Below are 13,031 nucleotides of genomic sequence, written 5' to 3'. Positions count from 1 at the left end.
GTTATCTTATCGATTGTATGTTGGTGCACTGTACTTACTGTGCTGTCTTTCTCGGTCATTGAACGGATTCTTATTTCGCAAGTTCGCCAACGGGAGGAATGATCGTGTATTACTCACGTACGCCACAAGACGCTAGAACACTTCTCCCCATCCCGTCCCCATAGGACGACTGTGCCTAGGACGGACCAATCTTGATCTTAGGCGGCGGCCTTACCTATCCCACCGTAAACTCGGGCTCATGGGGGAGGGGTGTTAGTATCTTCCATCCCCCTCTTAGCCGGTCCGGGTGGCCTTGAGTGAAAACGGACCGCGCGCGCACGTGTTGTACGTCAGCCGTCAGCTGTGTGACGAAGGCAATAGAGTGGATCGGTTGGTCGCACCGTTGTAGTTGTGCCGGTCCCATCCAGCATCAACTGAATGCGACCGGCCTGTTGCCCTGCCCTGTGGGTATATTAGGCGTGAGAGACAGGACAGCAAAGCGTAGCGTTCGGATTTCGTAGAAGATTTTGCCTTCCAAGAATTGCGCTGATGAACAAGTTTCACCTGGTTGTGTTGTGCGTCCTGGATTGGAGCATCGGATGGAGCGAAACATATTCGGAGAAAATTATCATCAAACCGGCGCGCGGCTTGCCACACACACACACCCACACCCTCTCCGCAGCAACACAGCAGTTTTGATGACGCGCTACGCGGGGTTTTGTGTGCCACCTGCAACCTTGAACGCGTGCTTCGCGACCTTGCTCTATTTTGCAACCTGTAGAACATCTGGCCCCGCTGTTTGTACCGCTATCATCGGGTTGGAGCAGCGGTGTGTGAAGCTGAATTACTTTTTTAGAAGCTTTGGGTCGATTTCAAAAACTTAGAACACGTGCCCAACAACTATCATCTAGTCGTAATGCAATCGGTAATAAAATTGCTGACAACATTTACTAAAAGTTCACTGAGTGAATTTTACTGATCCGCAGCATTCCTTATTATGTGTTTGTTTGCAGTTATGGGCAGAAAAAAAACATACTTAGCATATTCATTGCTCTACCTTACTTTCGATTTCACCTTTGTTACCCGATGTGGACGCCTGGTCGCTCACGTGCTGCTGAGCTGTTGCCTAACACTCCGCAACTGACCCAAAGCGCGTCACACTACGGAGTACGGAGAATTGCTACTGTATTTTGCTTTTCTTTTTGTCATGCTTTATATGTTATCGTCACATGTTGCATGGGTGTATGTGGGTAAACGCTCAGCCGTCTTTTTCCGACGCGAATTTTGAGCGGTCCGAATGATGCCGTTGGGTAGCGGCATTTCTTTTCGTGTTTTGTACCATTTCCATTTCTTCTCCACCCATCCTCCCCCTCTACGCTAGTGCAAATATACCATAAACACATAGTTTGTGCGAAAAGAGCGAGGGAAGCACAAGAAGATCAGATCAGCCACCCTTAGTTTCGTCCAATAAAAGAGGAAAGGAAGGAGGACACGCAACATACACCACCGAGCAAGAGAAGAAAGAGCGTAAAGTTTGTCTAGCGCACAGCAGTAACACGATAGAGAGCGCACGCCATCGTATGTGGATGGTATATTGGGAAGCACATTCGCACATGGTTGGTATGACCATCACACGGCTGGGAGCGACGATAACATAACACACACACATCGCCCCACCGTGTACACATCATCGCCGTCCGTTGTCGTTGGAGGGGAGCACGGTTCCTAGAGCATTCGGCCTAGAGAGCCGTAATAGTTGCTCCCTCTTCTTCCCGCCGCACCGTTGTAGGATGCTGAACGGCGGGTATGACGTGAGCGCGAGCCTAGAGCAAACTGAGCCGAGAATAGTGCGGGCGAGAGTGATGGGGAGGCGCAGAGATACGCGAGGGAGCTCGGGTTGCGCGGATCAACCATCAGAGACCGAACATAGAGACATTTTCTCGGGAAAAAGGAAAGTTTTTCCTCTATTTGGTTTCTTTTTGGTTTCCAAACAGAGAGAAATTCGCTAGCACCAAGGGTGTCCAGCGCGCGTCCACCAAGCAACCACAACCACCTACTACACAGTAGCATCGGCACCGGCATATGTGCGCACGCTTGTGTGTATGTGTCTTCGAAAGAGAGTGAGAGAGAGAGTGGACTAGCACTCCCCCGGGTTGTTGTTGTTGTCGTTGGCACTTCGATAAACGCACGTGGTGTCGTCCGATGAAAGCATATGCGAAGCAAAAAGAAAGAACATAAGGATTTTACTCCTTTTGCCTTCGATGCTCCGGTGTGTGCACACAACGATATATACTGGTATGTGTCGTTCGTCGCGCACCACGTGCTGCTGCTGGAAAGCGGATGCACCTTTCACCAGCGGAATCGCCTAGCACCTCCTCTGCCAGCTGGTTTCTGCTGTAGTGGGGGTGAGAAGAAAAGAAGAAAAGACAAAAAAATAGGACGAACGACGCTGCTGTCCGTTTTGTCGGCAAATGCAAAAATGCGAAATTGCATGGTGGTTGCCGTTTTTGTTTCTTTTATCGGTGAACCATTTTGCCGCTCGTTCTGCTAGAGCGTTTGCCGAGTCGCGTGTGTTGTTGGCCCCGCACACGTGGTTAGTGTAAGGATGGAAAAAAAACAAGGAGTGCATCGCATCTACTCTCCCAGCCAGGAGTATGTGTTGTTATTGTGAGGAAAAAGTGGAATGCTGCACACCATCGTTCACATGTGGGGGCTAGTTCTGCGTGCTCCACATATACACGGGGCGTGGACGATCGTGTGTGTGTGCACGGTGTTTTGGAATGCGCGCAACTAGTTTTCCCTGGCAGTGTTGCGGAGGAGGGGGAAGGTGGTGGTGATTTGTTGCTGACAGTGGAATGTGATTCTTGCTCACATTCGTTTTCACTTTCTCTCTCACCGGTTGTGTGACATTGAAACACACGCGTAGAGTGGCCAGGTGTGGGTGTGGGGTTGTTGTTTTGCAAAGCTGCGATGGTACGAGGGGGCGGAATGCTCCCAGCCATAGTGATTCAGGGGGGTAAGGGTTTGTTGTGCATGGTTGGGATGGTGCCGGAACGATACTATGCCGTGTGTTTGTATGGGATTGCATATTTAAACGAAATTCCCATCGGGTTCAAAGTACGGAATGGAAGGTTTTGGAAATTAATCCTTGTTTTTTTGTTGTTAAGTGTTGAGGAATTTTGCACTACCAATTGATGAACTTACTGGTGTAATGAACATGTCGTAACAGAATAAGCTCTTGCTTTTAACGATTGTTAGGCCATCTTTGTGTGCCATCGATGTAGAGTTTTTTTATATTTTATTCAAAAAATGTATTCTTCCCCTTCAAAAACTTGCTGGCACAATCAAATGCCTTGAGTCGAACTTTAATATATATATTTTTAACTTCAAACAAAATTGCGATACACAAAAAATACACTAAAAAGGTCTGCGAACATTTCTCAGCCTTTAATAATACTTTTAAAGATAAATTGTCTTTTAGTCCTTCGACTCGGATTCTGTAAAAGATAATATTAGAGAATTAAGCAGTAAAGTGTGTGTGTTTTATTTATTATTTTAATATTAATTTATCTATTTTCCAATTGGCGCTTATTTCCAACTGTGTAATTATGACCATCTGATTCACATTAAGTTACTCAAGCTTTGGAGCGACCAAAGAAGTTACAAAACACGAAAAAATGATAATAACCTGTTTGAATTCTTTCCGTAACGTATTATCGTCGTATTTTGATCTATGTTTTACTTCCTGGTTTTTTTTTTTTTTTTTCATAAAATCATGTGCATCACTTGTGACGGGAATCATTTCTCGGGTTGTACACGCGCGCCCATACATCATGTTGCCGCGTACTGCATGTTGTGTGTGTGTGAGAGTACGCTATCGTACACCGGTCTCCTATGCTCTGCATCGATATATGAATAGCGGTGGTGCACAGCAACGGGACGAGACCCACCCGTGCTCTGCTATGTGAATGCAGGCACAAAAATAGCAGCCGTAGCAGCAGCAGCATAGCAATGATGCAGACCTCTACCAACCCACCACCTCTCCATACATTTCCACGATGCCGTTGGTGTGTTGATCGCTCGCGCCGCCAGCACTGCGCTCGTCTCGTGGCCCGGTGCTTGAACTGTTGGTGTGTTCTACTACTCCCCCGTCGGTGTGTGTGTGTCGATGTGTCTGACCTTCACCTTAACCTAGTGAAACGGCAGGGCGGCATCGTCGCCGTCGTCGGACAAACGGTCGATTGCCTTTTGCATCGTCGGTCGGTCGGTCGGTTGGTTGCGCCGTAATCGTTCCGGTTGGCATTCGGAGCGATATTTTCTACCTCGTTCTTTTGCTTTATCGTTTCACCCGCCACCACCACCATCGCCACCCCAACATCTACTCACTTTGCCTATAGTTAAAATGGTGTGTGAGGTGGGACATTGAAGGAGGGACACGATAGCTGGTTTGTCTGGCTGCTAGACACGACGTACGGGGGCCGACGATGATGATGATGATGACGGTGTGTGACGACAAAACATCAAGCAAAAAAAACCCTCTCCGTTGAACCGGGACCATATTCTTCGCGGGTTTTTATTCATCCAGAAAGTGAGAGTGAATCTAGCCCCCGCGGTACTGTTGTGGATGGTACGATCACTTGTGGCCCTCGAAAGAGTGTTCTCCACTTTGTGTACTGTGGTCGTTGCAGTCAAACTAGAATGGTGGAACGCCGGTTTGTGTACAAGAAACGTTGGTGGAGAATTAACTGAACACGAAACGGGCAAACCTTATTTACAGTTACTTAACGCGGCACATCATACGGAGAGCAGCGGCACGTATGGTTGACGTTAAACGGTTCATCGTTGTTCGAGTTCTCTGTTCATTGTTTTTATGTTTAAGTCTATGCGAGATGCGATGTTGCTTCTGATTTATCTTGGGAGCATTATGAGTTCTGAGGAAGAAGAACATCATTATTGTATAGGTCACTTTCCAGGATTTAAATAAATATTTAAACAATTGCTTGAACGCTTGTTGTATTCAAAATGCATTTAATTTTTAAGATTTTACAGATTTACACTGTTTTCCGGCTCAGTTTTCAAAGTGAACAGCATTATTTAAAACAAGCAAGATGTTTTTCAACAGCTGTCATTATTTGTGACAGCTGAGCTGTTAAAAAAAAAACCTCGCGTGATTGTTGAATAATGCCGTTCACTTTAGAAATTGACCCGGAAAAGAGTGTATGCCATTCACGATAACGCTTAAACTTGAACTAGAAATATTAACGTTTTGAAAATTGCTTTTCAAATTAGAATGCATTGCTATTCAACCGAATCTCATGACTTCATAAAACTTAGAGAACTCAGATAATTTGAAGAACTCAGAACTCAGAGAACTCAGATTTAAAACTTAGAGAACTCAGAGCCTTCCGAAAATAATTTGAAGTGTATTGTGAAAAGACTTCAAACAACAAACACGATTCAATTCCACGTAGTACTTTGGTTAGCAGCGCTATGCTCAATTCGATGGTTCTTCAAAATGTGCTCCAGCACCAAATGAAGCTATGGTCATTGCACCCCATGTTTTTATCACTATTGTATTCCCTTCGTTCTCCGCTTCTTCGATCCGCTTCGTACTTGAAAGTTCCCGTTTTGCCACAATGTTACTATTTGATATGCGACCCGTTCTTTTTTTTTGTTTACGTTTGCTATTCGGTGTGTTGCTATTTGATAGATTCATAACTACTTCTTCGCTGCTGCCCTCGCTTTGAAACACACTTTTCGCTGTCACCACTCCCAACTGCGTAACTCATTCATACATCGTGTTTGCCCTAATTGTTGCGCGCTAACCATACCCAATTCTTCCAAACCCTCCTAGCCCACGATCATTAGATTTCAAATGTGTGTGTATGTGTGATCGTTTTTTTAATTGTCTTTTAATATGCTGATTGGTCACATTTTCTTTCTTGTTTTCTTTTCCTGAACTATGTTTTCGATCGGCGTGGATAGGAAGTCAAGTGCCTTCTAGTCACAGAGCAGTCGCAAGTGTGTGTGTGTGTGAGTGGGTTTTTAGCGATGCGTCATCGAAAATGTGCTTGGCCACGAGTGCGAGTCCCTAACTTAACCGGCTGATTATGTTTCGTTCGATAATTAGATATTGCCGGTCCCGGGAAGCGGAGGGTTGCGTAGAAATGAAACTATCACGCCTTCTAACCAGTTGACGCATTGCACTCCGAGTGTCGCCAGTGTACATCCTGAAGTGTATTCGTACGGTTTACAGATTTCAAATCTATTTGAAAACAGTAAATAACAGCTGTAGGTGTTTTTGAAAGCTCAAGTGAATCGTTCTGAATAGATACAATTTTGTTTAATCCACTGGAACCAAAGTACTTCAGTTGCTTTTTAGAAACATGTTTCAAACATCGGCAGACATGCCCCTCAACACAACACGTTGATGAAATACAGCATTGTAGCACACACTTGCATTATGTTTTGCCCCAATCGTTCCGTGGCTATTGTGTTAATCGTTTAAAAGCACTAAAAAAAAGCTGTACTGCAGTACATTAAAAAATCGCAACGTTCTCTCTCTCCTCCCTGGCGGTGGATGAGGATTTATGAGCGAAGCATACAATATTCATGTGCTGTTGTGTAGTGAGTGCTCCAGCAGATCATAAATTGTGCGCAGCCCTGCTGCCTCTCTGCCGGTGACGCCATGGTAGGGATTATCTATATCTATCTGCTAGCCATTGATAGTGTGGTGTGTGGGGTCTACTACTAGTGCATAGTGCGTTATTTTTACCTGTGAACACACACTAGGAGAATTGAATGTGTCGTGTGTCGGTATGAAGGCTCAAATCGTGGACCTGCTGCCTGCTCCACTCTGTCTCTCGTCCTTGCGATGAGCTATTGTGTGAGTTTGTTAAAACGGTTGCATTTGTCGGTTGATTTATGATACGGGATTTAAACCGTTCACTTAATGATTCAATAAGGCCCTAACGTGTGCAGTAAAAAGCAATCAGCAGCGTTTATTTGTTTGTTTTTTTTCGCTACAGTAGGAATTGGAATCGAATTTCCAATGCCGGTAGGATGGTTTTGAAAGTGGTGGTTAAGTTTATTTTACCTTTTCTGTTTAAAACGTTGGGAAATAATATGAATAATCTTCCTTACCATAGATTTAGCGTGATCCCCTTTTTGTGAAAGTATCGTTTTTATCCTTGATGATGGTTTCTTCTTTAGAAAATCATTTGAACGGTCGTTAAGCGGATAATATAATTGAGCGAATTGTCTGGGCTTGTCGTCCCAATAATGTTCTCTAAGGTTGTTCTTTAATCTCGCACCTGTTGCTCTGCGTTTGATTTTAATGTGTGCGGACAAACTTCATGGGTCTGATAATGATGGCGGAAATTCGGAATTCGAGTCTTTATACTATGTTATTCTTTTGATTCGTTGACATTCTTTGTATATTATCTACAATTTAAGGCATGAGTATTGCTCCTAATAAAACAAATATTATTTCCTTCCTCTTTGCAGATCACTCATATCAACTAGACAACATTGGCAAATAGCACATTAGCAAATAAGGTAAAACGAGAGATAGAGAGAGAATAAAAAGGTAAACGTACAAAAGCACAATCAAAAACCAATACAATAACATAGCGCGCTTAGCACAGTGCGAAGCGAAGGAGGGGAACGACGACAAACACACAGCAGTGAGCCCCAGCCCCAGCCAATACACAAATCAACATGGTGGACACGCAGCACTTCTGTCTGCGATGGAACAACTACCAGAGCAGTATCACGTCGGCCTTCGAAAACCTGCGCGATGACGAGGACTTTGTGGACGTGACGCTGGCATGCGACGGTCGCAGCCTCAAGGCGCACCGCGTCGTCCTATCCGCTTGCAGCACATACTTCCGCGAGCTACTGAAGGTACGTACGCTGCTGGCTGGGTACCCCGGTGGTGGTAGGCAGGAGGTTGTTATGGGGTTGGCTATCACGCGCTAATTCCCAAAATTGGCCATGAACTGGCGACTTCAATTCCTTTCTTCCCCAGAGCACACCATGCAAACATCCCGTGATAGTGCTGCAGGACGTGGCGTTCACGGACCTGCACGCGCTGGTCGAGTTCATCTACCACGGCGAGGTGAACGTGCATCAGCGGTCACTGAGCTCCTTCCTGAAGACGGCCGAAATTTTAAGAGTGTCCGGCCTGACCCAGCAGCAGGCGGAAGAAACGCACGGCGTACGTATTGGAATGTGTTGTTGGTGTTGACCAGTCATTCATTGTTTTTTTTTTTTTGGGATTTCTTCACACAAAACACACACACATACACATACACGAACACACAGATGCATGCTTCGCTCGGGGCCAATCTGCCGTCGGGCGTCGTCCATCATCCGATCTACCCGGAGAAGATGCTGGACGATTCGCTGTACGTATCGCAAGGCGCCTCTCCTCCGCCCCACCTGTCCAGCCTGCACAACAGCTCCTCGCCGAACAGTGGGGGAGTGGGCGGCGGCAACAGTAATGGCGGCGGGGCACCGATGGTCAACCAGCTGCTGAAGCGGGCGGCGGCCGCGGCAGCACTCCGGCGGGAACGGAACAACTCCGTCCATTCGGACGAGATGGCGCTCAAGCGGCACCGGATGTCGGTGGACAGCAATGGGCCAACGAATCCGCGCGACCACCTGGACGTGATCTGCAGCACGCCCCAGACGACGGCGACCGACTTTTCGTCGAGCGCGGCCAAACAGCACCTCAGTTTGCCATCGCCCCAGGGAAAGGATCAAATGCGGCAACAGGACAGCTTATCCGGTCATGCCAACAGTGGTAAGTGGTGGGGGATATTCGGTCAAATGACTCTGCACGGGCGGACACTAAATCTTACGCTAATGTAAAATACGCTCTTACCAACCGCATGATTGCAGGCAGCAACAGTTTCTCCATCAACAGCGCGAGTAACTTAATAAAAAGTAGTATTAATAACAATAACAACAACATCAACAACAACAACAACTTGAACAACAACCTGTTGCACAGCAAGGAAAACAGTGGCGTCGGCGGCGGCGGTGCGGGCGGTCTGTGCGGTTCCGGCGGCAGCATGCCCACCTCGCTCGGCACCTCGAACGGCAGCAACGCGGGCAGCCTCTGCTCGGCGGAAAAGGAAAGCCTAGCGTCCTCGCCGTCGGAACGGTCGGCCGAGGACGTGAAGTCGGAACCGCTCGAGCTGCTGTGCGGTACGGGCGGCGATCACGAAAACAGCTCGGACTCGGTAACGGACGATCATGGCGACCTGGTGAAGGGTGGACTGGACGTGAAGGGCTCTTTGCGGTAGGTCTCTTCCAAAATAGCCGTCGGGTCGGGTAAATTTTGTGTCTTTTTGTTTCCAATGTATAATTGCTGTTCGGTTTTCATTTCACGCTCTCGATCGAATATGCATCGCCAGATCGCCAAACGACCATGAGCTTGAGAGCAGTATGCACCACCACAGCGGCGCACAGTTTCTCATGAACGCTAGCGAAAATAAACTCTTTCCCACGCCGCCCTCGTTTAACTTTTCCATGGCAGCACTAGCGGCAGACCCGTCCGCACTGGCAGGTGAGTTTCAGTGTGCTGGAGGCGCGCAGTAGCAGACGACCACTCATGCGCTGCGTCTACAAACCGATGCAAACACAAACCATCCACTAATGTAACTACTAATCTTTACCTCGCCATAATTGTACAACCATTTTCTTGTGTCATCTTTCTCTCCAATTAGGATTCAGCACACAGGCCCTACAAGCAGTGGAGTTGGCCGGCTCGCCACAGGGTAAGTTAGTTTGATTACTTTCTTTTTATGGTATCGATATAATTTTGTTTACAAAAAAAAAAATTGAATTTGAAACGAGCCAACAAAATTTATACATACATCGACTACTATCTTTCATAAACTTTCTTATTTATACCTTTTTACAACAAAAAAAAACGTTATATATTTTCCATTTTCCAATTGAAACCAAATTAAAACCAAAAACCAAAATCAACAACAACAACAAAAAAAGAAAATTAAACCTCAACCAACTACTAACTCTGAACATATATATATATACCCTCTTGATAACTCTTGCTGCTAATTGATGTGCAAACAGCGGGAAAATATGGACATTTTATGTAGTTTTTGTTTTATTTTCCAAAAATCATTAAATAACCGTACCAAATTGTTTCAAATGTCGCACTAGAAACACACGAGAGAGAAAAACAAAAAAAGATCAAATAAATGATCGTCAGTGTAAAAAAAATAATAAAACGCTAAACAAAATCCATCAAAAATTTATTACGTTCCTTGTTTTGTTTTGCCATTCCTTTTCGTTCACAAACGTCTAGCCATATTTGAGCGCGTTTAAAAGATTGACAAAAACAAATTAAAGCATTGTACTTCAAAATTTTTTAAAACCCCTCTCATTGATTGTGCAAAATCTGTGTGTCTTGTTTGTGTGTCTGGATAACATCCCGACTGGTAAATTAGCATTCCAATTCCATATTTTCTTCCTACCATATACGTTGTTTTCTTCTGCCCAAACACTACTACTAACCGCGGTAAATGATTAATAAGCGATGTGTATATATCTACTGTACAAACATTACACAACTTTTTGAACATTTGCAAAAAAGTGGCAAAATTTATCAATCGTTAAAAATGACAACAAGAAAACCAAACCAAACAAAACCGTGCCTACGATTGGGTATTATTGTACATTCTCTTCAAGAATCATTGCACGTTCTTCTCTACTCGTTCTGCGGACGAGAATATACTCGTGAAGTAGTAATCAATGTACGACACTTGGTTGTGCCAACACACAGGCATCACATGTGTTGGCATTTTGAGACGGTTTACAAAATCTGGTGGATTGGTTAAAATGTAACAAATGCGCTTTTGGGAGATGAAATGTTCTGTTTCGTTTCTTTATCAATTTGTAAGATGCTTTCGTGCAGTGCAAAATGTGGAGCAAAACTAACAGCAAGTAAAGCGCGCTTTATGTTTCAGTAAAAGATACACATATGCATAACGTGAAGTGTGCCTACAAGAGAGAGATAACTAACGCATTTTCTTAATTTAAGGAATTATTTTGTTTTTACTGTTTTTTTTTCTTCATACTTCACAAATCCTTTTTCGTTTTATTGCAAATTTGAAACAAACCAAAAACTGAATAATTTTTAACCCACAAATCATTTTTGCTTTTCTTCATAAGTTGTGTGCTGTTCCGATTTTTTATGTTTTGTTTTTCGACTAGTGTAAGAATGTGTAACTCGTTGTTTGGTATAATATATAAACTATGCGTGTTTGATCGTGTTTATACATCGTTGTTGTGTGTTTTCAGTTGTCAAAAGAATTAAACCTGTTTGCAAAAAAGAGCCTCTAAATGTTTAATATTCATTTCATTCATTTTTTTTAAAGCAAACATATAAGAACAGCTGCTGCATTTTATCAAAAAACAATCGCTGTAAACGAGTGAACGTGTTTTGTTTGGACATTTTGGTTTGGAAATTTTATGTTTCTGTTCATACTTATTTTTTCTACTTTTTTACTACAAAAACTGGAATTAGCGACGAACGAAACAATTACCTGACGCCTCTTCGTTTACGATACTATCTTACCGTACACGCAACCACTACTTCTACTACTGCTATACTTACCTACTCTCTCACCACTGCTATTCTTATCATTAGATTTACTAACACATCACTACTCACAACTACTGTTACTGTTACTACTGCTACTACTACTACTACTACTACTACTACTACAACTACTGTTACTACAACTACTACTATTACTACCTCTCTCTACTATTGCTACATCCTTTTGCCATTATTGCCGTTATGGCTGCCACTGTTTACTATTACTTTTTCACCACTATACTACTGCTACTTGTCAGTCGAAATGAGTAAAGCTTTGATTATGTTGTTTTAAACTACTCTTTTGGTGCCCGAAAATTATCGAAAAAGAGAAAGAGAGAGAGAGAGATAAAAAACACGAAAACACAATTTTTGTTTTGTTTTTCATTTATACGGAAAATAATGATCAACTGTGATACTAGATAACGAGACAAAACGTTACAAAACGTGACCAAAATATCCCCTACTGCGAAAAAAAAACGAAAAATTATAAACAACAAAACACAAACAGTATATAACATCGAATCAACGTCAGCGGACACTGAAATTGTACAAATTATCTAGAGGTTTGGATGGTTTTGCAACGGCGCTAATGATGGTTATTATTGTAATTATTATTTTAATTAATTTACCTACGTTAAGATGGCGGCTCCTCGGACACGGAAACTAATAACCTTTAGTAACACAAACAAACCCTCCTCCTAAACGACATCCATGCCAAGCCCTATGAAAATGCTATTCTTAAAAAAACGGGGAATATACGATAACCACACGTAACGAGGAGGCTTAGTGGATAAGGTGTTGAAAAGTTGAATTATGTAAAGCCCACACATTTTACCATAATTGAAATTAAACTGTACAAAGACGTAATATGGGGTAAAACAATATTGGCATATAAGCTATGTAATTAAGACATAATCTACGCCGTGCGCGGTGTGTATATGTGTGTGTGTACAATGGTAAAATCAGCTGGAACAAGGTGTCCCCTCAGCTCTCAGAAATGTAGAAAATATCTGCATTCACAAAAAAAAAAAAAAAAAAAAAAACAAAATAAATGTTGGATTGGTAAACAAGATAAAAATTTGTAAGATAATTAGCAAAAACAATTATAAAAATTGAAAACACGAACATCAAAATCTATTTTGCCACTGACGTGCCGAGCGATATGAGAGTGGATAAGGGACATATGTAAAAAAAGAAGGAAAAAATCATCCATTGTACAGACACAAAACTGTAAATATTAGTACGTAGTTCTAAACATATCATAATTCGGTTAACCTTAAGAAAGCTTTCTGAATAATGATGCTTGTGTGTATAATTGGAAAAAACAGAGAGCAACAACACGCAAAAATTTGAACGGTGGAGCGCGCGAGCACTTGGAATGATCGGATTGAAACCAAAATGGATAAATTAAATTCTC

At 43.4% G+C, this 13,031-nt stretch overlaps 1 protein-coding gene across 6 annotated transcripts in view; it reads left to right on the top strand.

The window, feature by feature from the left end:
* LOC120949071 (broad-complex core protein) overlaps positions 1–13,031 on the top strand; it is a 116,636-nt gene that overhangs the window by 79,901 nt on the left and 23,704 nt on the right. For all 6 annotated transcript variants that reach the window (XR_007452095.1, XM_049607102.1, XM_040366050.2 and 3 more), the window contains 6 exons: positions 7,486–7,884; positions 8,009–8,197; positions 8,305–8,785; positions 8,884–9,286; positions 9,402–9,553; positions 9,714–9,764. Coding sequence is in view for 5 of the 6 variants with exons in the window: in XM_049607102.1 (XP_049463059.1) it covers positions 7,699–7,884; positions 8,009–8,197; positions 8,305–8,785; positions 8,884–9,286; positions 9,402–9,553; positions 9,714–9,764 (1,462 nt within the window). In the remaining variant the exon portion in view is untranslated. The remainder of the gene's footprint in view (positions 1–7,485; positions 7,885–8,008; positions 8,198–8,304; positions 8,786–8,883; positions 9,287–9,401; positions 9,554–9,713; positions 9,765–13,031) is intronic.

This window comes from Anopheles coluzzii, chromosome 2 (assembly GCF_943734685.1).
Source record: "Anopheles coluzzii chromosome 2, AcolN3, whole genome shotgun sequence".
Lineage (NCBI taxonomy): Eukaryota > Metazoa > Arthropoda > Insecta > Diptera > Culicidae > Anopheles > Anopheles coluzzii.
The sequence above is the reverse complement of the archived record's forward strand: the minus strand, read 5'-3'. Positions and strand labels throughout refer to the sequence as shown.